The following is a 26,886-nucleotide window of genomic DNA, read 5'->3' as shown; positions in this document are numbered from 1 at the left end:
CGTAACAGAACCTCCTCTCTTCCTCGCTGGCTCCATATCTGTCAGTAGAAAAATCAGTGGTTTGATATCTGTCACCATCAAAACACTCCACAAATCCCACGAATGTTTCACTTATAAACCAATGAATCAGGTACCGAAGCAGTTAGGTTCTAAATGAAGCTTCGGACGTCACTGATCACGTGACTCTGACCAAACGAATCAAGCTTCGACACAGTGCTGCTTTTTTTTTTTTTTTTTTTTGGACACACTCCCCAGAGCGTCAGCTTCAAGTGGGTCGTCACTACTCACAGGTGAATTGCAGTATCCCTGACTATTTGCGGTGCCTTTCATTGGATTGCACTTTTGAATTGGTGGGTCTCAAATTACAGCTAGGGTATTAGTTGAACATGTACTCAAGAGGATCAGGGCCACTGGGGCAAAAAATGTGTATCGGAATTAATGGGTAAAAAAGTAAGGTAAAAGTGAAAAAGGTATTAATTTTTTATTTTTTTTTTTTCCGGAATAGCAAAATGACTTGGCAACCAAATTTGTCCGTCTAGTTCACGTAGTCTGCTGTCGAACCTCGTATTTTCATTTTTGTATTGTTTCCTTAATCTGCAGTTCAGCGGTTTCATCTGCTAGTTCGTAACTCCCACAGTATGTGAATTGTACAGTAATGATGAGTCAGAAACACGCGGATTTTGAAGCCCCGCCTCATGCTTCGCCGCTTTTTCAGAGAAAACGAGAAGTGTTCTTCACGTGGATTTCATCCAAATGGCAGAGAAGTGGCAGCCGCAGTGTGGCGTCGAGTTGGAGCCGAATCAGTTTTACTGCTCGGTATGTCTGGACCTGCTCGAGGATCCCGTCACCATCCAGTGTGGACACACTTACTGCAGAATCTGCATCGAGGGGTTCTGGGAGCAGGAAAATGAAAAGGGAACGTACAGCTGTCCTCAGTGTAGGGAGACCGTCAGTCCAAGGCCTGTCCTCGGGAGGAACAACATGCTGGCTGAGGTGACGTATCCACGGTGCCGTTTTTGAAAATAAATAAATAAAATTACCATTTATTTGGGGTAGCAAGTTAACTAAAGTTAAAATATTCAGAGCTCAGAGAAATACTTAATGAGAAATATTTTTCTTTTTCTAAATTATTCTTTCTGATATTATCATTACCCAATTTCTAGTTTGTTTTCATTTACAACATTTATAAACAGGTTTTCATTAATAGTGTGGTGGTTTGCTTGGCAAGCAAAGGGTTGCTGGTTTGATTCTAGTCTGAGACACACCCCTTTGGGTTGAGTCAGGAAGGGCAACCGGTATAAAACTGCCAAATAAAAAATGCAACCTTACCCACTGTGGCGGCCCATTGTGGTAAAGGGGTGAATCAAAAGTATCTCTTTCTCTCTCATATGCACACCAGCTACCAACAGGCTGGACCATCTTTCTTTCTGAACTGCCTCCACCAACACCGAGATCTTCTTCAGTAGTCTAATTTTGGTGAGCGTGTGTGAATTGTGGAGTTTTGTGTTCTTAGCTGTGGAAGTGGCTCTGTGTTGTCTTCTGCTGTTGCAGACCATCTAAAAGGTTCAATACGATGTACATTCAGAGATGCTCTTCTGCATATGTTGGTTTTAACGAGTGGTTATTTGAGTTACCGGTTTCTTCCTATCAGCTCGAAGTAGTCTGATCCTTCTCCTGTGACCTGGCATCAACAAGACATTTTCTCCTACTGAATTGCTGCTCACTGGGTGTTTTCTGTTTCTTGAATCATTGTCAAGTAAACCTTAGAGATGGTTGTGTGGGGAAAAATCAGTGCTTCTCTGAAATACTCATGCCAGCCCATCTGGCACCAACCTAAACCAGGAAAGCACTATACAAATACGGGCCATTTACCATTTACCAACCTTGCCATGTTCAAAAGCAATTAAATCACCTTTCTTCCCCATTTTGGTGCTCAGTTTGAATTTCAGCTGGTCATCTTGGCCATGTCTACATGCCTAAATGCAGCGAGTTGCTGCCATGTGTTTAGTTGATTAGATATTTGTGTTGAAACAAGCAGATGAACAGATGCACCTCATAAAGTGTCCGATAGTCATAATTTTATATTTTCTTTAGCATGTCATTAGATTTTCTCGTGGGTGTTTGCATTGTCTGCTCTTGTTACCCCTAAAATATTTAAATGAATTATATTATCATCATAGCACATGCTTTCTAAATGATAGTGCTGTCTTAAAATAAATAACACATTTTTCTATAGTTACTTTTAATTTGTATAGTTATAAAGGCTAATGGAAGGTATATTTGCTATTTGTGGACTTAATTGGGATACTTGAGCTGACTTCATCCTCTTTCCATTCTAGTTTGATTCTGTTTGTCGTGCAAAACTTTTGACCACTTTTATTTGATCACTGTAGGTTGTAGAGAAGCTGAACAGGACAGTAACCCAACAGGCCCGTCCAGCTTCTCCTCTTGCTCCTGCAGGACCAACAGACATTGCCTGTGATTTCTGTTGTGGGACCAAAAGAAACAAAGCCAGCATGTCTTGCCTGACCTGCTTGGCATCGTACTGTCCTGCTCATCTTGAGCCTCACCACAGTTTTCCTGTGCTGAAGCTTCACCAGCTGGTGTCTGCTACAGTGCCATTAAAGGAAAAAATATGTGCGAAGCACAACAAGCTGATGGAGGTTTACTGTAAGACTGATCGAAGGTGTATCTGCTATTTGTGCACCATGGACGATCACAGGCGCCACACAACAGTGTCAGCTGCAGCAGAAAGAGCTGCGGAGCAGGTAGAGACAAAAAGCCAATGTAAATCTGGAGAGTGGTTGAATTTTACTCCTGTGACAGAAATATTCACAATGACACATTCGTGGTTGCTTCTTACAGGTAAAACTTGGTGAGATCCAGAGTGCAGTCAAGCGGAGATTCCAGGAGAGACAAGAGGAGCTGAATGAGCTGGTCCAAGCTGTGAAGGACTTTGAGGTGTGGAAATAAGACTAGAAAACGTGTATCTGTTCTGACCACAGCAGTGTCTTTTGTACAGGTTCTGATATCTGGCAGTGAGAGCTGATAACCATGACTGTCTGTAATTGCACGACTTATTCCTGCATTTTGGTGTATTTAATACACTGGTTACGTTTGTTTGAATTTATTTTTTATTCATGTATTTTTGCCAGGAGCAAAGTGAATTCAGAAAACTTTCTGATATGTTATGTTTTAAACTGAACCTTCTTTATACATTATATATAAACAGATTTGTTGTCAGACTGCAGTGAAGTCCAGTGACGAGCTCTTTGACGAGCTGATCTCCTCCATCCAAAACAAACGTGCTTTAATAAAGGAGTTGATTGAAACTCGGCAGAAAACTGCAATAGCTGAGGCAGAAGATCTGCAGATGCAGCTGGAGGAGGAGATAGCCAAGCTGAGGAGAAGAGATGATGACCTGGAGCAGCTTTCTCACACAGCTGACCATATTCATTTCATTCAGGTAAAAAGTTGTGTGTTCTCAACCTACCCATCTTTCTTTTTATAATTGTCACCTAACACACTGTAGCTGTGTCCCAAAATGTCGGCTGCATCCTTCGGAGGACCTGGCCTTTGCGGTCTACGTGGGCCAGGTCCTTCAAAGACTGAGAAGGCCGGAAGTGCGAGGCTGTGAAATGGGACGGTCTAGCCTTCAGATTTGTGTCACCGCTGTCTCGGTGGAGTTTAATAAACTCGTCCGTCTGCTCCTTGCTATCTAAAATATAACAGGACACTGGCGTAAATTCTCGACCGTCTCACACTTCTGTTTAATCAGTTTTCTGTTCAACGTTTATTCAGCTGTGTGAAAATCCCGGAGGAACCCAAAACACTTAATACAGATCAGTATATCAAAGCAGTAATCACTTACGAAATACTAGAAGGCTGATGATATTCCTGGTTTGCTTGTCTATCAGATCACTGTCCTCTAACACTGGATCCCAACTCGGTCAACAAATGCTTTGCCATTTCACAAGAATCTAAACGAGTGACGAGTGACTCCAAAGAGAAATATTATTTATCTCACTCGGACAGGTTTGGAGGTGTGAAGCAGGTGCTGTGCAGAGAGGGTTTAACAGGGCGGTGCTACTGGGAGGTCAGTTGGAGTGGTGGCGTCTGGTCAGTGGCAGCGTCTTACAAAAACATCAGCCGAACATTATCTGAGTCAGAATTTGGCAAGAATGACAAGTCCTGGAGTTTGGAGTGCTCTGCAGATGGTTATACTTTCAGACATAACTCAGTAACCAAGGCGGTGTCAGGTCCTCGTACCTCTCAGATTGGCGTGTACCTGGATTACAGGTCAGGTACTCTGTCGTTGTACAGCATCTCTGACACCATGACTCTGCTTCACAAAGTGTGCACAGTATTCACTCAGCCTCTCTATCCTGGCCTTGGGCTGAAGGAAGGAAGCTCTGGCTGTTATGCAGAAGTGAAGAAGTTGTGATGCCAACTTTTTCACCTCAACCATGTTGAATAATGTCTCTCAAGACTTAAAATAAGCAGTGTAGAAACCTGTGAATGCTGCTGTTAAGTGAGCTCATTGAATTTGTTTGACACTTATTTGCTGAATGACTCGCACTGTTTGGATGTTGAAAGAAATACTAGGTGCTCCACTGTGACATAGGACATTGGAAGATTTTGTTGCTCTAATTAATCTATGCTTAACAGTTGTTTGGTTTTTTTAATATTGACTTTTTCACTTGCATGTACCTCATTGTTTTCTTTCCATTTTACTTCTTTAATATCTGGGGGGGATAAAGTTGACAACATACTGCGCATAGGGCTTATTGTACTAATGATGAATGGGTTCAGATGAAGTCAGTTTTGCAGTCAGCTATAGCTACAGAGATGCTGTATTGCACTATGACCAAAGTCTAGAAGATGGGAAAGCAGGATAAAGGTTATTGTGGCTTTTGTGACACTTTTACAAAGGTACTGCACTCATTTCTCAAAGGTTTGCCAAATTAACGGTTCTGTATTTTTAATTTGGAACTGTTTTTAGACTGCTTTCATAGGATTCCTTTCCTGTTTATCTGAGGTTGTGCTAAAAATAAATCGATAAATAAAAATGATTGCCAATATTTAAACTGTTGTGAATGACTTGTTTGTCCATGATCTGTGTTACATCTTGTGATGCTGTCGGAGTGTGTGGGGTGTTTGCCCGCTCTCTCCGGCTGTGTCCCAATTAAGGGACCGCACGCTTGGAGTACGCGCAGTACGGGTACTACAGACGGTGCGTACTATAAGTACGGAAAGTGCAGAAGTGAGAGGCTTGTGAACGGTCTAGCCTTCGTCGCGCTGCTCAGGGTGCCTAGCAACCATGATACTAACCATGAGAAACGTTTCATACAGCACTGTGTGACAGATGAAGGAGAAAAAATGTGTTTTTGTTTTTTGGTCATTCATTTTTTTTCATGACATCACTTTGATTAGTTGAGTATCTGAGGCTGAGACCACAGGACTGTAAAACATGATTGTTGGGCTTCATTTCTGTGCTGAACAGTCATTTAAGATTAGTTAGTAAATAACAATTAGCTAATGTTATTCATGAGACTAAAATCATCTCACTGTGGTAATGTAAATATAATATGGCCAATATTATAGTTATTAGAATATAGAGATATAGAGATAGAAATCAAATGTGTGATAAGCTGCAGGATTCAAACACAAGTGTAACTTATAAATACATGTTCATACTTGTATTCCACAATCAGAGAGAAACGGAGAGAGAGTGCAGGACAGACAGGTGACAGTCTCAGGTGTATACACTGCTACAAACAGGAGGATTTAGTGTTTGTGTTATTACGAAACAAGAAGAGTTCCCAGATGGTACAGTGGACACATGTGTGACTGCTGTGATTAAAGCATCTTTCTTTCAGCTTAACGAGTGAACCGTCAGCTCGTTCAAACACACGTTAAAGTCCGTTTGGCTCGACACCACCGAACAGAGGCAGCAATATAACATAGCTAACATTAACAGTGCAGTGAATCCTGCTTGTGCCGTGATATTCAGGACTGCAAACCGAGCAGCATCACTGACTTTCAGCTTGTTGTGTTTGTGGATATATGACTGACTTTAATTATCCATAAAATCATCACATTCTCTGTAAGATTAAGGTCGACTATCGAACGGCGTATATTTTAAAGTAAAGGCTTTAAAACCAAGTTAGTACAAACATCGCTAATGTCACATAACTTTGCCGACATGTGGCCAACAGTAATGTTTTAATGTTCTTCATTATTAAACATTCGCACATAAATAAGTGACATCATATTCAGTACTTACTTTTGAAAGTTTACTCTTCGGCCGCTCCGCTCCTGCCGTCTGCCGTATTTTGTGGCAAAATTATCCGCACCCAACACCGCGCTATGAATTGTGGGATATTTGGGACCACGAAGCGTGCACCGCACCATGCTTGATATTTGGGGAAATCGACGGCGCATTTGGAGTATGCATTTCGAGTACACTTTGAATTGGGACAGCCGTCGTCGCGTCGCGGTGACGTAATAGGTCTCAAAATGCCTACTCCAAGCGTGCGGTCTCTGAATTGGGACACAGCCCATGCCTACCTAGCCGCATCAGAGCCGTTTTCCGTCAACAACCTCCATTTTAGACCCACCTACAGACACGTGACTGGACAGACGCCACATGCAGTAAATTTGGGCCCACGTGGGTTTTGGCATTGCAACGTCTGATTGGTTGAAGTGATGTGAACCCGGCATCGTTACTGTGATTCTATTGGCTCAAACGATTAAAAAGAGGTGTCAATCATGAAAACTGACCAAAAGAGCTTGCGCCTTGGATCCACTGTCAGGGGACACAGAGCAGACTTGATTCTACGGAGAGCACAAAATCAGCTTCTAAGTGAAAGGATAAGACAGGTCCATTTCACTATAGATGCCCTCCAGAACAAGATTAGCCAGTCTCTGCAGGAACTGGAAACCCTTCTACCCTCTCCTATTTTAGGAGAGGTTTACAAGTTTGTGGGCAAGGCTCAGCAGGCCCAACACTCCAAAGGAAAAGAAAGACAACAGAGGAAATTCCACACCTTGCTTTCAAAAACACTCACTCCTCAGTCTGAACCTACACAACTCAGAGAAGAAAACACACCTGAGGACAGTAAGGAAAAATGGGTGAAGAACTTTTCAGACCGGAATCTCACTGAACCTGAAAAGAAAGTATTAGCCAAAGGACTCAATTTTGCCATTTCTCCGCAACAGTTGCCCATAGTGGACCTCATCACAGCCACAGAAACCGCCATACGGATTAATAAATTATCACAGACAGAAGCAGAGCAAATCAGGATGAAAGTCTCAGCCACCCTCTCCAGTGCCAAAGTCCCTCCGTCCAACCTCACAATACAAGAAAAGAAGGCCGTCGCTTCCCTGAGCAAAGACCACAACATCACTATATTACGAGCTGATAAGGGAAGGTGCACCGTGGTCCTGAACACAACGGATTACCACACAAAGATTACTACTCTCCTCAGTGACAACAATACCTACGAAGCCTTAAAGCGAGACCCCACAAGCAGCTACAAAAAGAAAGTTATAGCTTGCCTTCAAGACCTTGAAAAGGACAAAATCACTGACCGCCTCACATATCACCGGCTTTACCCAGGGGATGCCATACCCTGCATTTACGGACTTCCTAAGCTCCACAAAGGTGTCCCACTCAGACCCATTGTCAGTAGCATAAACTCAGCCACTTACAACATTTCAAAACACCTTGCAACCATCCTGGCACCTCTTGTGGGGAACACCCCACACCACATCAAGAACTCCACTGACTTCACCGACAAGGTCCAGAAACTTACCCTGGATCCAGATGAAACCATGGTGTCCTTTGATGTAGTCTCTCTCTTCACTTGCATACCCACCACGGAGGCAGTGGAGACTGTCAGAAAACGCCTACAAGAAGACCGCTCCTTGGAAGACAGGACCAACTTCACCCCCGATCAGATTTGCACACTGTTAGACCTCTGCCTTACCACAACATATTTCAAATACAACGAAGGCTTCTACAGACAAAAACATGGCTGTGATAACTGTCTGCCTTTCCTGGACTGCGCTGTGCACATTGAAGAGAATGGCAACCTCAACATTGAAGTTTACCGGAAGCCCACACACATGGACCAGTACCTCCTCTTTGACTCCCATCACCCTCTGGAGCACAAACTTGGAGTAATTACGACCCTACACCACCGGGCAGAACATGTTCCCTCTAAGCCTGAAGGAAAAAAGAAGGAACACACACATGTAAAGGAAGCACTTAAAAAATGCGGTTATCCTAATTGGGCGTTTATAAAGTCAGCAAAGATGCACAGAAAAGAAGATCAGACACCAGCGAGGGAGGATAAGAAAGACAGACGCAACAACATTGTCATCCCCTATGTAGCCGGTGTATCCGAGAAACTCAGGAGAGTTTTCTCCAAGCATGACATCCCAGTGCATTTCAGACCCAGCAACACACTCAGACAGAAACTGGTTCATCCCAAAGACAAAACTCCTAAACACAAACTTAACAATGTGGTGTATGCTGTACAGTGCAGCGAGGAATGCCCAGACCTCTACATCGGAGAGACCAAACAGCCACTTCACAAGCGCATGGCACAACACAGAAGAGCCACCTCCACAGGACAAGACTCAGCTGTCCATCTGCATTTAAAGGATAAAGGTCACTCTTTTGAGGATGCCAAGGTTCACATTTTGGACAGAGAGGACAGATGGTTTGAAAGAGGAGTGAAAGAAGCCATTTATGTCCACTGTGAGCGACCATCTTTGAACAGAGGCGGTGGTTTACGACACCAACTGTCTGCCATCTATAATCCAGTTTTGAGTTCCCTTCTCAGACGCCTTAACGCCCACTCACATCCTGGGCCATCTGACCTCAGGAAATCACATGATAGGGTGGGGCCAGGTTTCACAATGAGCTCACCCGAAACCCTGGCTGATTGTGACCCACACCCGTTTTCACACTTCGGCTCATGTGATTAGGTAGAGGATCATCAGGGGGTCCTTTTGTCCCTCTTTGGGGGGATACTCCCACGGGTTTTAAATCTGGGACTCTCCACCATTTGACCCTAGAACTGAAGAAGCTTCTCGGATGAGAGGTGAAACGTCTTCAAGCAACTTAAAGAAGTCCAGACGTTTTTCTTTCCAAGCTCCTTAGACTGACCAAAAGAAACCAAAGTTACAGCCCCTCAGAGTTTAAAGGGCCAGAGACCAATTAAACGCTCAATGCGCACGGCAGAAAAGGGCCATTGCCATGTAAATGTGTGGTTAATTCTTCAAAAATATATATTTTTAAAAAAGCATTTTTAGGCCTGTTAATAAAATTAATTAATTTCTGCCCTTAAATACCTAAAAAAAATCAACTGGCATGGTGTCAAATTCTGTGCCAAAATTTGACATTTTTGTACAACGTCTGGAAATTCATGTATTGACGGTGCTGTAATTTTTAACTGTTTCACTTTAGAAACATAAATCTTTGCACAGATGATGTTTATAAGTTGGTTACTGAATTTCTGAAATGAAATGTGAACTGAGGCATATTTTTTAAAAGAGTTATGCTAAAAAAAAATTTTTGCAGAGAAATAATCAATTAAATTTCGGTATTACATTTTCGAGCAGGAAGCTCAGAAACCCCCTTGGGGCTTAAGAGGCTAAAGCCCATGTTAAAACACATCTCTTTAAACTAACAAACTCTGATCATTATCTGTCTGTCATGCAACTTTTCCATTGTCTTATTTTACATGGTGTAAAACATATTTATTGATTTTAGTGATATTTTCTTGTTATTGTGTTTTTAACTCTCCCATGTAAGGTGATGTCTCTTGTTTTGAAAGGTGCCTAAAATAACATGTAGTATCATTATTATTATTGTTATTTTTATTATTAGTGGTAGCAGTAGAGGTATTAGTATTACTATTAGTATTAGTTTGATTTACACATGCACAATTAATGCATTTCCCATCATTCTCTCATCACTTATTTCTAGTTAACAAATTAAGGCCAGTAACCCAGGTATCAGTGGTGAATATCATGAGCACACATCCTCTAAATATCCATTTAAACATTTTGACTGCAGATGTAATAGCAGGAAATTTCAGAGAAAATACATCTACTCAAGCAAACACATAAACTAAAACATAACCAGCGAAATATTCAGCAGCAAACCAACAAGACATTTTGAAATCGGCCTCTACGTCCCTTCATTTACACAAGTGTTTCTTTTCTTCTAGCACTGAATTTAAAGAGGGTTGTGATACTTGGAAAAACTGGGGCTGGGAAAAGCAGCCTGGCTAACACCAAACTGGGAGAGAATGTCTTTGACGTATGCCATTCACCAGTTTCTGAAAGAATCCAACCCATTTAGTAATTAAGTTTGTAAATGGAAAAAACATCAGTTTTATTGACACTCGTAGTATTTTTGACACAGGCATGTCTCAGCAATTACTCAGGGATATGACAGAGTGCGCTCCCGGACCTCATGCTTTTCTCATCGTCCTTAAAGTGGAGAAATTTACACAGCAGGAGCAAGATGTAATCAAAAAAATATGTCAAGATTTCTCTGAAGATGCTATGAAATACGCTGCCGTTGTCTTCACTCATGGCGACCAGCTCCCAGAGGGAATGAGAATCGAGGAATTCATCAGTCATAACAAAGAGCTCAGCAATCTGGTGGAGAAGTGTGGAGGCAGATGCCATGTTGTTGATAATAAATACTGGAAAAACAACAAAGAAGATGACTACAGGAGCAATCGGTTCCAAGTAGCAGAGATACTCAGGACAATAGACAAAATAAGTGAGGCAAACAATGGAAGCTGCTACACCAATGAGATGCTACAGACGATAGAAAGTGAACTACAGAAAGAGGAAGAGCTTATTAGGAAGTCATCAGCAAACATGTCGGTTGAACAGATTGCAATTGAAGCTAAAAAGGGTGTGATGAACAAACTGCTGATTATATTTGCAGGTACGGCAACAGGCGTATTGGTTGGAGCCTTTCTTGGTGTGGCAAAGATGGTCACATCAACTTTTTTGAATCTGCAGGAGCACACAGATGCAACAGTATCACTGGCTGCACAGAAGTGGTTAGTAGAGGGAGGTCGGTTAGGATATGCTGCAGCTAAACAATCAGAAAGTGCATCGGAAGCCATTCAGAAAGCTGCTAAAGCTGTCCTGGAACACACTGTTAAATAATTGTTAGGATCATGACAACGACAGAGAGTGGACAGCAAAAAAAGCAGAGAAAGGAGTGTTGTTTTCTTATGACTTGTGTAATTACGTTATAAGTAGAGATAGTGGCAGTAGAGGAACTGTTGAGATATTTAGTCAAGGAAAAGTAGCATTTGCTAAACACTTACACTACTTTGTTCCAGTTAAATATTAGCAAGTAGAGGTACTTTTCAAGAATAATTTTCTTTATACAATTGGTTATAGATGCTGATGCATTTTTTTTTTTACAATCTATCAAAGTACATCAATAAACACAGATGTAAAACAATATATTTGTAAAACAATATATTTATTGGTATTCACTTCTTAACCTTCAGGAGTGAACTTGTGTAAATGCTTTGATTTAAACTTGATTATGCCATACTACAATTCAATGAAACAGGTACATATTAAATGGAAATGTATATATCTGAATTTCTTTTCTTTTCTTTTCTTTTCTTCCAGCAATAAAAATAACTATTGATGAATCTTTGTAGTTTCTTAGGGTGAACAATATTATATAGCTGGTTATAATATATCATCATTTGGTATTTATAGTATTTGCTATGCTTTAGCCTTCAAAATTTGCTTATGAAAGACAGACGGTCCAACTTTCCATTATTATTATGAGAAACCCCAGTATATAGAAAAACATGCATATTATAAAGACACAATTAATGCCTGTTTTTTTCATTATGCTTATAAAGCCTGTAAACACAAATTTCCTTCTTTCTTTCATTTCTTTCAAATCACAGTCACAGTATCATCTATTAAAAGACGCAGACACCACCCCCTTAATCCTTTCTTCTATCCCAAACCTGTGTGCCCATTATGTAAACACAACCACATTCAGCATGTCAGCACATAAGCCACAGACAAATAGACAAGTCTTTGACAAAGTAAGTCAGATAAATCAAGTCAAGTCACTTTTATTTAAATAGTAAATATAGTTCTGGGAAGAGTTGTTATAACAATGTAACCATGTCACTTAATCTTCTGGAGTGTTTTTTGAGTACAAGTAGATACACGCACCAGAAATGAGCAGGGTGTGTGGGCTTTGTCTCTGAAATATGGTGAGAAGCAGAGATGTTATTTCTCCATGCTGAAAATAAAACAGTCAACGTAGTGCTAGAATCTAACAAGGATGACTCCTAAATACTTGCTAGGTGGGTTGTTTCGTCCTGGACCCACGACATGCTGATAAGAATATATCTTTCAGATGGCTCTGTTTCATGGAAGAGCTAGAGGAGGCGGCTGGGGAGAAGCTTGGACTGCTGCCCCCACCACCCACACACAGATAAGATGAAGCGTATGTATGGATGGACTGAATGTTAATTTTTACAAGTCAATGATCTCTGTTCCTTATGTCTATTATGTAAGGCCACGCCCATGCTGTTTTACTATCATCTATCTATCACACATACATCTAATACATACAGTTAGGTCATGTACAGTTTCACAGTTTTTCACAGTTTGCCTTAAATTTTCAATTCAACAATATCACAGAAGTATAGATTCTTTTTTTCAAAATATCTGAACCAGATATGGTGTCCAACATTAGAGGTATATCATTCCTTTGGCCTCTGTATGATCCTGTTACACAAGATGTCATTTGTAATATATCAAACACGATATCCTAGTTTACTTGAGCAGATAAGACATCAGGCCTTTTTCATATTATCATCACATTTCACTTTTGGCTTGTGTGTCCAAAGTTCATAAAATCCTAAAGGAATAAAAGGAATAAATAAATTGAAGACTATACATATTCGTAGTAATTTATTCTTGTGGTAATAACAGCTGGGTGATGTTTTATGTGCTTGCGAGGTTTTTACTGACGACATGCAGGAATTTAAAATTCTTTAAAACCTTGGACATCTTGTCCTTGTCCACTGGTCTCATCTGTTTTAGGCTGTGATTGTCACACTGTCACAAAACAGCCTTTTTCTTCAACCCCGGTGATTGGTAAAATCATGTCAGAATAAAAAGAAATGTCATTTTTAATTATCATATGTTTCAAGTCTTACACACAGAAGTCTACTAGTGGGTCCAGGGGCAATAGTAGTACTCTGTCATTACCTTTCCACATGAGCCTCGTGCATCAGGAGTAGTCTTTCAGCCTCTGTTTGCAATGTTGTTTTACCTTATCTGTTCTGTACTCCATAACTTTATTGTTAGAACAACCAACAATGTCCACACATCTCATTATTACAGTTTTTCTTTCTGTGTAAAGGGCTGTAAGACAAACCTTTAGTTTTATTTTCAGTCCTATTCAGGAATGCTGTGTCATTAAAGATATGGATTACGGGAATTCTTTTAATCAGTGTATCTTTATTATCATAGTTTATGGGTTTGAATACTCCAATGTACTTTAGAGGTATGAGTGGGGCACGTAACTTTGAACTCTAAATATGATAAAAGTTGCACCTATAGGGTAGTTTCTGGGCATTTCACTTCTGCTTCACAGAGAATTTGTCTTTTGTGAACCAAATAGTTGCTCATCACCACTTAACTGGCCACGAGTGTGTTTGCATGTGTACTAGTATCTGTGTTGTATGCTGTCGCCAGGTTGCAGTGAAACAGGATATATAATATGGAATACAAACATAATAATGTCATTACCAACACCAGGAGATCCTGATGGTGCAGTATAAGAAGATGCAACTAATATCCTAGAAAAAAAAAGTTAGAGATGAAATTAATCTAAATAGATATATACACTACCAGCCAAAGGTTGGACACACCTTCTCACTTAATGTTTTTTTTTTTCCCCCCGCTCCACTTTTTAACCGCACCTCCGAGTAGAGCCCATATTAATGCCACACAGAATTCCAGTACCAGACACATCTCTACTCAGTGGCTGGGATGTGCCAGGTATTTCAGTGAAACTGAGTTTCAATAGTGGGACCATAAGATATCTGTAGGCTAATCTGGTTAAACATTGCCTCTCGTCTCACATTCACAGGTTAATGCAGTTCAGTATCTGTCAGCCAATAAGGAAGTCAATCTGTATAAGTATGTAAGCAAAGGTAGAGGCAACCAAATGCAAGCACAGATAAATAAGGGACATCAAACACTTAGACTTGAGGGTCTATCCACCTGTTGCACTTCTCTTTCTTGCCAACATGAATGGTAAATTAAGTTTGTTTCTATTATCATCCATGTACATTTGCAGCTACTTTATTCATCACACAATATCTTTTTTCCAGATACTGCAATACAAATTTTATTTGCATCGTTGTGACTAAAGTTGTGTTAATAATTCAAGAAAATAAAAGCAATTCTATCAACTGTGCTCATTTATTCTATGTTAATGATGTATTATTTTTTTGTTGCTTCCAGTTGGCTCACATTATGCAACATTATGCTGTGTCCTAGTCTCAGGTTATTTAATAAATATCCATAAAGATGATTCACTCTGGATGGTAAAGTGCGGTATAAGGAAAGCTGGAACTATATTATGCATTGTGAAGAGGCTGTGGCAATGTAATCCCAAGATATTATATATATAGGTAATGTGTAAAACATAATGTCCTACATTTCTAGTTCTAATTTCTATGAACTTTAAATTTTCTCTATAAACTTGACAGAGACATAGATAATATACTTTTACAGCAAGTGAGCAGAGTTTAATATGATTACTGACTGAGATTGTCATGCTTGCATGAAGCATTTTTGCCTCTGAGGAATAGAGTTGAAAAATAACTTGCTGATAACAGTTGCAACATTAGAAATGATGCAATAAACAAAATGGTAAAAACAAAAAAAATACTCTGAAACCTTTTTTTTTTTTTTTTTTGTAGTGCCACCAACACGGAGGATTGTCCTCCTCGGGAAAACGGGAGCTGGAAAAAGCAGTGTTGCAAACACTTTATTTGGAGAATCCACGTTCAAAATGGGCCATTCCCCTGACTCAGAGACGAGTATTTGCAAAGCCAAGTCCAAACTCATTAACAGAAGATCCATAACTTTGGTTGACACACCAGGCTTCTTTGACACAAGCAGATCAGAAGAGGACATGAAGCCCAACATACTGCAATGTATTGTTGAGTGCGCTCCTGGGCCTCATGCCTTTATCGTTGTGCTTAAAGTGGAGAAATTCACAGATCATGAAAAGTCTGTCATCGAAAACATGTTCCAGTATTTCTCTGAGGAGGTTTTACGATATGCTGTAATTCTTTTCACTCACGGTGACCAACTGCTGGAGGAAATGAAAATTGAAGAGTTCGTCAGTCAGAGCAAATGCCTCGCTGATCTCGTTCAGAAGTGTGGAGGCCGATGCCACGTTATAGATAATAAATACTGGAATAATGAGGCAAAGAATGAATACAGGAGCAACAAGTTCCAAGTGGAACAGCTTCTCAAAACCATTGATGATATAGTGATGGAAAACAAAGGTGGATATTACACTAATGACCTACTACAAGCAATAGAGACAGAAATACAGAAAGAGGCAGAGCGTATTAAACAAACATCAGAGACTATGTCTTCAGAAGAAGCCAGGGAAAGAGCTAAAAGTGGAGTCTATAAACAGCACGTGGCTAAATTTGCATGCATCGCAGGTAAAGGTCTGCTAATTGCAGCTTTGCTTGGCGGATCAGAGTTTGCTCCACTTGTACCTCTAGCTATAAAAGGAGTCAGTACAATCAAACAAGCAGCAAGGAAGAAGAGAATAGAAACAGTGTCAAAGGAAGAAACAAGTAAAGGAGTAACTGCGGTAAAGGCAGGAGGAAAAGCACAAACACAGTCAGTATCTACACCGAATAAAGGAACTCCAACAAAAGAAACAGCAGTGGAAAGGAGCGTCGCTGGAGCAAAAACGGGAGCTGATATTTTCTCAAAACTACTTAAAATTTTTAGGAAGACAAATGAAAAGGAAGTGAGCGCATCAATAACAGACGAAGCAGCGACACTGGAAGAAGAAGCCGAAGATGCAGAAGCAGAAGATGGAACAGAGGAACTAGTTGAAGAAGAAACTGGGACTGCAGAAGTTTTACCAACTATAGAAACAGACATGCCAGTAGAAGAAGAAGAAGAAACTGATGAAGGAAAAGTAGAAATGACACAAGAGATGACAACATCAATGACAGGAGAAACACCAGAAGTGGCAGCAGTACTGGCAGAAGGAGAAGGAGCAGCTGCGTGGACAACAGCAGTCGAAGAAGAAACAGTTGGGGCGGTGCTGTCAGCAGCAGAGGAGGCGGCTGAGGAGGTAGCGTTGTCTGCAGTGGGGGAAGCTCTTTCAGTAACAGCGGTGGTAGAGGGTATGGCTGAAGCATCAATTGAAGGAGTGGAAATGGAAGTAGTAGAAGGAGCTGCTGGAGTAGTTGTGGAGGCAATAGATGGAGTAGTACAAGTGATGGATGTAGCTGTTAAGGTAGCTGAAAGCTGTTGCATACAGTGAATCAACCTGTACCAACAGAATTTCTGCTTTCAGCGATTCAACTCGACTATTTCTATTAAAATTATTGTAACACTGGCAACAATGGTGTAATCATCCCTGTAATGTTTGGTATGAGTTATAATATAGATCTAGTTGAGGCTGGCTCTTAATAAAAAAAAGCAGTTAAGACATTGTTGCTAACATTTTTGGCTTTACTTTTGTGTTTTTAAAATGGATAGCGTTTCAAATTCAGAGATTTAATTTCTTCTTTTTTATTGTTAGATATAAAACTATTGATTGTATTAATTCTATCTATTAAGAAAACATGATCTGGTTAGGCTGGGAAACATTATAGCAGAGTTGTCCTTTAAACCATCTCAAGGATTTTTATCTAGTAATGACAAAAATAATTATATTCTTAAAATGAAATTTTAAGATTACATTTTTGATGAAAAAATATAGTTAAAACAAGCAAACGGTTATAAAATCTCTGACTTGAGGGCGGATCAACCCTGGAGTCTTTTCCTGTCTGGGCAACTAACATCACAGGTGCTTTAAACTGTGTCTGTCCTGTTTCTCCACACTTTTACCTTCAGTTTTCATCTCCTACAATTGTCAGATTACAGCTGAATAATTAGATTTAAAAACTTCAAAAATGCATTTAAGCTGGGTAAATGATGACCACAAAAAGTATAAAAATAAATGATATATTTTGAACTTCTATTTCATTAATAATGATGATATAGTTTGTCATTTTTTTTTATTTCTTTCCTTCCTGTTTTGTTAAGGTAAACATGTTGGTCAGCACTGACACATGTTCATTTTCTTCGCTTATGTGTATTAAAATTAAAACTCTGTTCTTTATTTCTATGTTGCCATAGTGAATCATGGTTTATTATTGATTTTATTTAGAGGTCAGACATTTGTAGGTCTGTTGATGTAACAAAGATTACTCAGAGAAGGGAAGTTATTAACAAGAAAAGAAGCACATTTGAAATTGACTACAAATAGAGGGGGAAAGCTCAAGCTGAGTTGAACCTGGGAGGACTCATTAACTTGTAAGAAGATGACTTGGCAACTGTTGTTTCACTAATTTGTGCCTTCTTGTCTCCTCGTCCTGCTGCCTATGAGGGAAAATTTATCTTCAGCGTGTCTTGCTAAAGTTTATCACAAGTTGTGAAACTGATATGGAGGACAGAGGAAAGAGGAAGCATGCTAGAGGAGCTATAGTTGTGTATGCACAGGTGTGTGTTTTATTGAAGTGTTTTGGGGGTTGTTTTAACTATAACAGAGGTGTGGCACAAAGCTGGAATGTACCAGTCATGGTGGGAGGACTCAGCAGCCAGACCTTTTTATCTAGAAGTCATTTCATTATCTAAGATCAAACTTTGTACCCTTCACTGTTCCTATAAAACTTTCTTGTCTCTTTGTGCTTTGTTGTGAATTTAACTGAAAATTAAGCTAAATAGTTGTTTAAAAATACATATATTTAAATGTTGATCAACAACCTGTCATTTCTTATCTAGTGAATTTTTATTTTTATTCATCACCTTTTGGGAGAAATTATTAGAAGCATCCTGTTTTACTTTAACTTTAGCGTGTGGGCTAAAAGTAATCGGTATGTTACTGCTGCCAGCTGCTGCTTAGAGGCTGCAGAACAGATAACCTGTAACTCTGATAAAGGAGCTGTTCTGATAAAGTGACCCAATTACGGAATATTTTTAAAGTCTCCTATTCCACATCCTCCAACGAAACTCATCACTTTAAGTGTAACTGAAAATGTTCTCTGATGTGAAGCTCACAGTGAGGCATTTAATGCTGCTTGTTCCAGAAGCAAGCAGCTGCAGTGTCATTTCCAATAAAACAAGCCCAAAAAAGGAGCCTGTGTCTGGTGAATGTTCTGATATCCAAAAAGAAAAATCTTCCACTTGAATGAAAATTTGTTGATGTTTTCAGACATGGCCCTCAACTTACTAAACCACCCCCCTGCAACTGTATCTCTGTTCTTAAAGTGGTAAGTACCTATTTTATCTCCTAATCACAAACAGTGCAATATGATTGTTTTTGGTGGTTAGCCCTGAGTAAACATAACTGAAATGTGCATATTATTACTCCTGAAATGATCAACAACAAATCTCTATGAAATATTAATTAAACATGAGCTAAATATTAAACTCAAAATATACAGTAGGGATTTTGCGCCTACAGCAGCTGGTGATGAGAACGTGTTGCTCAAACAAGAGTCCCGCTAAGATCCATAGAGACGCAAAGGGAGTCTCAATGATTAGAGTCGTAATTACAGTGAGTCACCACTAGATGTCAGCAGATCGCAGGATTTCTTTTCCCCAGACATAATTCTGTTAAACTTTCTGTGCCATGATGACATCCAGTTCAGCAAAAAAGTAACTTTTATACTATTAAAGTTATTTTTCATCTCTTTTATTAAGGCTTTTCTACTCTAAAGTTTATATTAAAACTAGCAGTAGCACTCACTGGCCTATTTATTAGGGACACATGGCAGTGTGACTGTGACATAAAGATCAAAAAAACTTTAGACATCAAAAATTCAGACGGTTTGGTTAAATTACATCTCTGCCTTGTATTACTTGAAGTGCCAGGTAGCTTTGTGGTCACTTTAAAAATCATCCTATCTCTTAAAGTCTGGCCATTAGTGAAAGGCTACTGTGCAAATATTTACACTCATTTTATCCCAATGCCAGTCACATTGTGTCTTTTCTTCATACTGTAGGTATGTGTAGGAGGTGTAGGTCTGAGTCTGAAGGTGCAACCACAAATAAAAATTCCTTTGATTTTGATCAATTAATTCTAGGTTTATGAGAACACATCAGTTTTCTGGAAGATGTAAATTACATACTAATCAATGTATATTCATAATTACAATACTGTACTTAAAAAAACTCTATCTTTTATCTTTAAATACTAAAAGAATGATGTATGTATTTCTTTACAAGATACAAGATAAATTTTGGCCAGAGGCTATTAGGTCTTTTTCTTAGGTAGCCACACCCATGTGTGCACACATATCAAAGGTCATAACTTACAGCACTAGAAAACAAACATCATTTGCTTCATGTAATGCTAATGTCTGCAGTATATTGCCTCACTGGGAAATGAGGAAATAACACAAGAATCATATCAGCAATCATATCTGTCCCGCACTTAGCAGGTTAAACTAAAATAAACAATAAAAGGCGAATCAAATAGACCAATACGGCAAGGCTGGATTGGTCGATTTGGTAAAGTAAATCCGTTGGGCATCTTTCTTTGCCTTTAGACAGTAATTCTGATGGCAAAAGAGCCAAACGGGACAGGCAAAAAAAAAGAAAAAAAAGAAAAAAGAATCATATCAACAAGAGAAGAAACACCTTAATTACCAGCTTCTCAGCTGTCCCCATCCTGTTCCCATGCATTCGTGTATGTATTTTTTTTTTAACATCTACATTAACTTTGTAAATTATTTAAGTTTAATTATGGTTTAAAAAATTAATAAAAAAAAATAAATAAATAAAATACATAACATTTGCAGGGAACAGTGGTTTTTGTTTGCTTTTTATTTTTATATTTGTCATTATTTTAATGTATTAATTTTTTTTTTTTTTAAGTGGCGTTAGCAAGCTTCTATAACAAAACTGTCGCATAATAATTGGTTTAAGACTTGCAGAAGTTGAAGCCCCACCCCACATTTCCCTGCGTTTCCCTTCAATTAGTTAAAAACTCCGCTGTGCACCTGTGGATTTCATCCAAATGGCAGAGAAATGGCAGCCGCAGTGTGCCGTCGAGTTGGACCTGTATCAGTTTTACTGCTCGGTATGTCTGGACCTGCTCAAAGATCCCGTCACCATCCAGTGTGGACACACTTACTGCAGAATCTGCATCGAGGGGTTCTGGGAGCAGGAAAATGAAAAGGGAACGTACAGCTGTCCTCAGTGTAGGGAGACCTTCAGCCCAAGGCCTGTCCTCGGGAGGAACAACATGCTGGCTGAGGTGACGTATCCACGGTGCTGCTTGGAAAAAAAAAAGAATAAAAAAAAAATCCGAGTTAATTAATGTACCTTTTTTTTGTTTGTTTGTTTTGTTAATTAAATACACATTTACGCCTACCGATCACGTGGTTAGTGCCGTGTTTGACCCACTCCTTTCTTCAGACCTGCTTTAATTCTTCGTGGCACAGACTCAGCAAGGTGCTGGAAACATTCCTCAGTGTTTTTGGTTCAACATTTCGTGACAGTATCACACAGTTGCTGCAGATTTGTCGTTGAGGTGAGGTTTCAGCTTTGTGCCATGATCAGCATCTCTCAGATAAGCTCATCTGTTACTAAAGGACACGTGGTGTGCCAAGAAAATATCCCCAACACATTACATCATTAATTATTAACAGCAGTCTTTATTCTGGTGTGGTTACTGCAAATTTCAAACATGCAGTAGTGCAGCCACTGCTTAAGAAACCAGGCCTTGATCGCACAGTTTTAGCAAACTATAGGCCTATTTCCAAGCTGCCTTTACAAGGTTTTAGAGAAAATAGTTTTTAGTCAACTGAAAGACTTTCTAGATGATAATGGCATCTTTGAGGTTTTTCAGTCAGGTTTTAAAACCCTTCATAGCACAGAATCTGCATTATTAAGGGTTTTTAACGACATCCTTCTGGCATGTGATTCTGGTAACCATGTTGTTTTTGTCTTGCTTGACCTAACTGCTGCTTTTGACACCGTAGACCACAATATTCTAATTTCTCGATTAAGTGATGTAGTGGGTCTTGGTGGCACTGCACTCAGTTGGTGTTAGTCTTATTTGTCAGATAGAACTTTCTCTGTCAGCCTTCTCAGAGTCCGAATCGTCTTCTGCTCCTCTGTCACGCGGTGTCCCACAGGGCTCAATTTTAGGGCCACTGCTCTTTTTATTGTATTTATTGCCTCTGGGTTCCATCCTTAGAAGGCATGGGATCACATTTCATTGTTATGCAGATGGCTGCCAAACTTATTTGCCACTGAAGCAGAAAGGTGGCATCTCCATAAAACCTCTCATGACATGCCTAGATGACATTAGAGCTTGGTTGGCTCTAAACCTTTAAAAGTTTAATGAAAAGAAAACTGAGTTATTGGTGTTTGGACCCAGTGGTCCCTGCGAGTCCTCCTCTGTAGATTCGGGACCCCTGGAAGTTTATTTTAAACCTGTTGTTACTGACCTTGGTTTTAAGTTGGACAGTGATTTTAAATTGGACAACCAAATCAGAGCAGTGGTGAAGTCCAGTTTTTATCATTTAAGGCGACTGGCAAGAGTAAAATCTTTTCTTTCGAGGCAGCACCTTGAAACAGTGATCCATGCTTTTATTTCTTCCCGCCTGGACTACTGTAACACACTTTATGTGGGGGTCAGTCAGTCATTGCTCTCACGTCTGCAGCTGGTTCAAAATGCTGCTGCACGACTCCTAACAGAAACTTGTAAAAGAGAGCATATAACCCCTGTCCTAGCCTCACTGCACTGGCTACCTGTGTCTAATTTTAAAATTCTCATTTTTGTTTTTAAATGCCTTCACAGTCTTGCCCCGCCTTACCTCTCTGAGCTTCTTCATCTCCACACACCCTGTCGGTCTCTCAGGTCAGCTGACCAGCTGCTCCTGGAGGTACCGAGATCCAGGAGGAAGCTCAGAGGGGACAGGGCCTTCTCTATCGTGGGTCCAAAATTATGGAATACTTTGCCCTGGCGCGTTAGAGAGTATCCTTCACTATCCACTTTTAAATCACGTCTTAAAACCCACTTTTAATCTTTGGCTTTTAACCTCAGTGAGACTTAGTTTTCCATTGAAATTAAATTAGTTATTTAATTCATTATTTTATTTTTTTCTTTCTTTTATTTGGCTTTTATATCTTATGTATTATTTTTTGGTTCCAATGTACAGCACTTTGTGTCAGCTGTGGTTGTCTTAAAGTACTTTATAAATAAAAGTGATTGATTACACTTACACCAGTAACCTGGCATTGTGTGTGTGTGTGGGTATCAGTCCCAGAAGATTAGCAATTTCTGAAAGACGGACACTAGCATGTCTGGCACGAATAACCATGCCACATTGAAATTAGTCTTTTTTCCATTCTGATTCTCTGTGTCTAATAACGTCCCAGGAGTATAATTTCTTATTTATTTTGGCATGGCATTAGATTTTTTTGTAGGTGATTACCACACCCACTGTTGTTACTCCTAAAATATTTTCATACACATTATTTTCATAATCAGCTATTCTGTACACAACAACATTATGTTGTCTTTTTTCGATTGCATTTTCTACAGTTTTAAAGAAAATACACAATTGGGATACTTGAGCTGACTTCATCCTCTTTCCATTCTAGTTTGATTCTGTTTGTCGTGCAAAACCTTTGACCGCTTTTATTTGATCACTGTAGGTTGTAGAGAAGCTGAACAGGACAGTAACCCAACAGGCCCGTCCAGCTTCTCCTCTTGCTCCTGCAGGACCAACAGACATTGCCTGTGATTTCTGTTGTGGGACCAAAAGAAACAAAGCCAGCATGTCTTGCCTGACCTGCTTGGCATCGTACTGTCCTGCTCATCTTGAGCCTCACCACAGTTTTCCTGTGCTGAAGCTTCACCAGCTGGTGTCTGCTACAGTGCCATTAAAGGAAAAAATATGTGCAAAGCACAACAAGCTGATGGAGGTTTACTGCAAAACTGATCAAAGATGTATCTGCTATTTGTGCACCATGGACGATCACTGGTGCCACTCAACAGTGACAGCTGCAGCAGAAAGAGCTGCTGAGCAGGTAAAGGCCAATTAAAAAAAAAAACTAAATGAATCTGCAGTGTTTTAATTTTTCTCTGATCCTGCGGTGTCTTTTTGCAGGGACAACTTTTTCTGAGTCACAGTGCAGTTAAGCGGAAATCCCAGGAGAGACAAAAAGAGCTGAATGAGCTGGTCCAAGCTGTGAAGGACTTCAAGGTGTGGAAATAAGACTAGAAACCAAATATCTCTACTGACCACAGTGCTGTCTAGTACATGTTGTGCTTTGTGGTAGTGTAAACTCATAAATTACTTGGTTAAATTCCAACTATTGCTTTCAGATTAATACAGCTTTTATAAGAATAACCGCCTCCTTAATGTGCTTTATACCGTAACGTGAAGACCCTACAATCATACAGAGATGATTCATATGAGTTATACGAATTGTTTTCTATTAAGAGCATTAACAGGCTTTAATCCTGTATTTTCAATGTACTTAATACAAGAGATTCAGCCAGCAACTGGAATTGGCTGACTGTGGCCCATTTCATCTGTGTGCAACAGGCACATAGTTGCATGTACACTTTGAGATATTGTTTACATGGAAACTTTTCACAGTGAGTCAAGATGCAAAGTAAACTGCAGATGAACCACGACAAAAACATTTTAACAACAAACCTAATTGGTCACTTAAAAGAGCTAATGAGGACAACATGAGTAAAAATAAAGCTCTCCAGAAAATACTTGGAGTAAAAATCAGAAATTAAAATCCATCAATGAGACACTAACTATTACATATTTACTAAATGCAGTGGCTACATTTTATTTTCTTTATATTGGTTTATGAATTTTGCCTCAGTTTTCTAAATTCGCCTCCAAAAAGTATTTTTTTCTTAATCTAAACCTTGTTTCTATAAAACAGATTTGTTTTCAGACTGCAATGAAGTCCAAAGACGAGCTCTTTGATGAACTGATCTCCTCCATACAAAAGCAACATACTTTAATAAAGCAGCTGATTGAGGCTCGAGAGCAACTTGCAGTTGTTCGGGCAGAAGCTCTGCAGCTGGAGGAGGAAATCGTCAGGCTGAAGAAAAGAGAGGCTGACCTGGAACTGCTTTCTCATACAGAAGATCACATTCATTTCATTCAGGTATCAAATGTGTGTATTTTATGTTGTAGGCCAACCCATGTTTCTTTCTAAAATTCTGTCACCATTTAGAATCTATATTTAATTCAGTGTTTTATAACCAAAAACGTCACATCTGGAACTGTAAAAGCTCAAATGGTTGTAGAGGAAAACCTGTTTAAACATTACCTCATGAAGACAAAAACACTGCACTATCACTGTTTTGTTAATTGCTACGTTTTGTAGCGCTCATTTCATGTAAGGCCATCAAAGCTTCCCACCCAAGCAAAGTTGGTGAAAGAGAAACCTCCTAATGTGAAACATGCAGTTTGAGCCAACATTGTAACTTCTTGCTGGGGAGTTTATGAGGATGCATAAATTTGATTTAGAATGTGTTGCTGTGCTGCGAATGTTCATAAATGAATATGAGCATTTCAAAAATTTACATTGAAAAAAATGAGAGGGAGGATATGAATTTTGCATATGGTGCACCCTCTCTCGCTGTGTATGTATGTATGTATATGTGTATATATATGTGTGTGTATGTGTGTGTGTGTATATGTGTGTGTGTGTGTGTGTATATGTGTGTGTGTGTGTGTATATGTGTGTGTGTGTGTGTGTACACATATATATAAATAAATAAAAAAAAAAAAAAAATAACACTGCAGAGTAAAATTAGAGACAGTCCACCATTGTACAAATGTAGAAATTAATTTCACTGAAACAATAATGTGGTGCAAAGCATAGAAAAATCTGCATTTTGAAAAATACCCGTGTACATGTGGACGTAGCCTGAGAGCCGATACTGATGGAGCCATATTGGAACAAGTCTTGAAAAACTAGATCTATTGTAGAAATACTTTTTTGAGAAAAGCAGGGAGCTGAAACTTTGCACACATCCTATTGGGATTTTTTTTTTCTTCTTTTTCCTTTATAGTTACACATAAAATGTTTGTTTGGTTTTATTTAAATATGTTTATATATGTTCAAAAATTTAATTTTAACCTAACTTTTGTTCTTTTTTTTTTTTTTTTTTTTTTTTTTTTTAAATTTATTTTTTTTATTTCCAGCTCTTCCAGTCTCTCTCCATCTCATGTGAATCTCCAGACTTGCCAACAGGCGCTGTTGTTCGTCCTCAACATTCAATGGAAACCGTGACCGAATGTCTGACTCAGCTGAGAGATGACATGAAGAAGCTTCTGGAGACCACATGGCCCAAGATCTGTGCAACAGGTACCTGAGAGAAATATCCATCCACTTGATTCCACTTAATCCAGTATTATTCATTTATTTTGTTCCTATCAGTTTTTGGTATAAAAGTTGTGCTGCCACCTGTGCCAAAGACCAGAGAAGAGTTTTTGTGCTGTAAGTATATCAGTATATCAAAGCAGTAATCACTTACTAAATACTAGAAGGCTGATGATATTCTTGGTTTGCTTGTCTATCAGATCACTGTCCTCTAACACTGGATCCCAACTCGGTCAACAAATACTTGGACCTTTCACAAGATTCTCAACGAGTGACGAGTGGCTACTATGAGCATTTTCATTTATCTCACTCGGACAGGTTTGGAGGTGTGAAGCAGGTGCTGTGCAGAGAGGGTTTAACAGGGCGGTGCTATTGGGAGGTCAGTTGGAGTGGTGGCGCCTGGTCAGTGGCAGCGTCTTACATAAACATCAGCCGAACATCATTCGACTCAAAATTTGGGAAGAATGACAAGTCCTGGTGTTTGGAGTGCTCTGCAAAAGGATATACTTTCAGACATAACTTAGTAGCCAAGGCGGTGTCAGGTCCTCGTACCTCTCAGATTGGCGTGTACCTGGATTACAAGTTAGGTACTCTGTCGTTTTACAGCATCTCTGACACCATGACTCTGCTTCACAAAGTGCGCACAGTATTCAATCAGCCTCTCTATCCTGGCCTTGGGCTGAAGGAAGGAAGCTCTGGCTGTTATGCAGAAGTGGAAAAAGTTGTGATGCCAACTTTTTCACCTCTGCCATGTTGATTAATGTCTTTCAAGACCTAAAATAAGCATGACGAAACCTGTGAGCACATCGAACTTGTTTGACACTTATTTGCTGAATGACTCGCACTGTTTGGATGTTGAAATGCGTGACAGGTGCTCTACTATCCTCAGCAGGCAGGTGTAGAGTTGTGGTTCTAGATTGGAACATTAGAGAAATAAAATCACTGCTAAGTAAATGTAAGAGTTTGTTGCTTTAAGTAATATCATTGCCCCGGGTTTGTTTTTGTTTTCTTTTGCTTTTTTTTTTTTTTTTTTTTTTTTTTTTTATATAAAGTGACTTTGAACGGTCACTTTATAAGCTACATGCACCTAATTGTCTTCGTTCTGTTTTATGTCTTTAATGCCTGGGGGGAAAAAAGAAGTGTTACATTTGTGTTGGTGTA

General features: G+C 39.5%; 3 protein-coding genes and 1 pseudogene across 3 annotated transcripts; all 4 read left to right on the top strand.

The window, feature by feature from the left end:
• Positions 1 to 253: 253 nt before the first annotated feature.
• Positions 254 to 5,087, top strand: LOC146390808 (E3 ubiquitin/ISG15 ligase TRIM25-like). Its single transcript, XM_084922335.1, has 6 exons — positions 254 to 290; positions 716 to 993; positions 2,394 to 2,768; positions 2,866 to 2,961; positions 3,233 to 3,466; positions 3,893 to 5,087. The coding sequence occupies exons 2-6, from the start codon at positions 754 to 756 to the stop codon at positions 4,442 to 4,444; spliced, it is 1,497 nt and encodes a 498-aa protein (XP_084778461.1). The 5' UTR covers positions 254 to 290; positions 716 to 753; the 3' UTR covers positions 4,445 to 5,087.
• Positions 5,088 to 6,771: 1,684 nt separating this feature from the next.
• LOC146390807 (uncharacterized) lies at positions 6,772 to 11,397 on the top strand (annotated as a pseudogene).
• Positions 11,398 to 14,085: 2,688 nt separating this feature from the next.
• LOC146390806 (uncharacterized) lies at positions 14,086 to 16,624 on the top strand. The gene is made up of 3 exons (XM_084922315.1): positions 14,086 to 14,094; positions 14,186 to 14,249; positions 15,024 to 16,624. Exons 1-3 carry the CDS (start codon positions 14,086 to 14,088, stop codon positions 16,622 to 16,624), a joined length of 1,674 nt encoding a protein of 557 aa, XP_084778441.1.
• A 3,735-nt stretch (positions 16,625 to 20,359) lies between these two features.
• Positions 20,360 to 26,732, top strand: LOC146390805 (tripartite motif-containing protein 16-like). The gene is made up of 7 exons (XM_084923813.1): positions 20,360 to 20,608; positions 23,020 to 23,394; positions 23,475 to 23,570; positions 24,274 to 24,501; positions 25,548 to 25,710; positions 25,783 to 25,842; positions 25,926 to 26,732. The coding sequence occupies exons 1-7, from the start codon at positions 20,369 to 20,371 to the stop codon at positions 26,480 to 26,482; spliced, it is 1,719 nt and encodes a 572-aa protein (XP_084779939.1). The 5' UTR covers positions 20,360 to 20,368; the 3' UTR covers positions 26,483 to 26,732.
• Positions 26,733 to 26,886: the final 154 nt, after the last annotated feature.

Source organism: Perissodus microlepis, chromosome 3, assembly GCF_051167445.1.
Source record: "Perissodus microlepis isolate ML-2025 ecotype Zambia chromosome 3, ASM5116744v1, whole genome shotgun sequence".
NCBI lineage: Eukaryota > Metazoa > Chordata > Actinopteri > Cichliformes > Cichlidae > Perissodus > Perissodus microlepis.
This window is presented reverse-complemented; position numbering and strand designations above follow the sequence as displayed.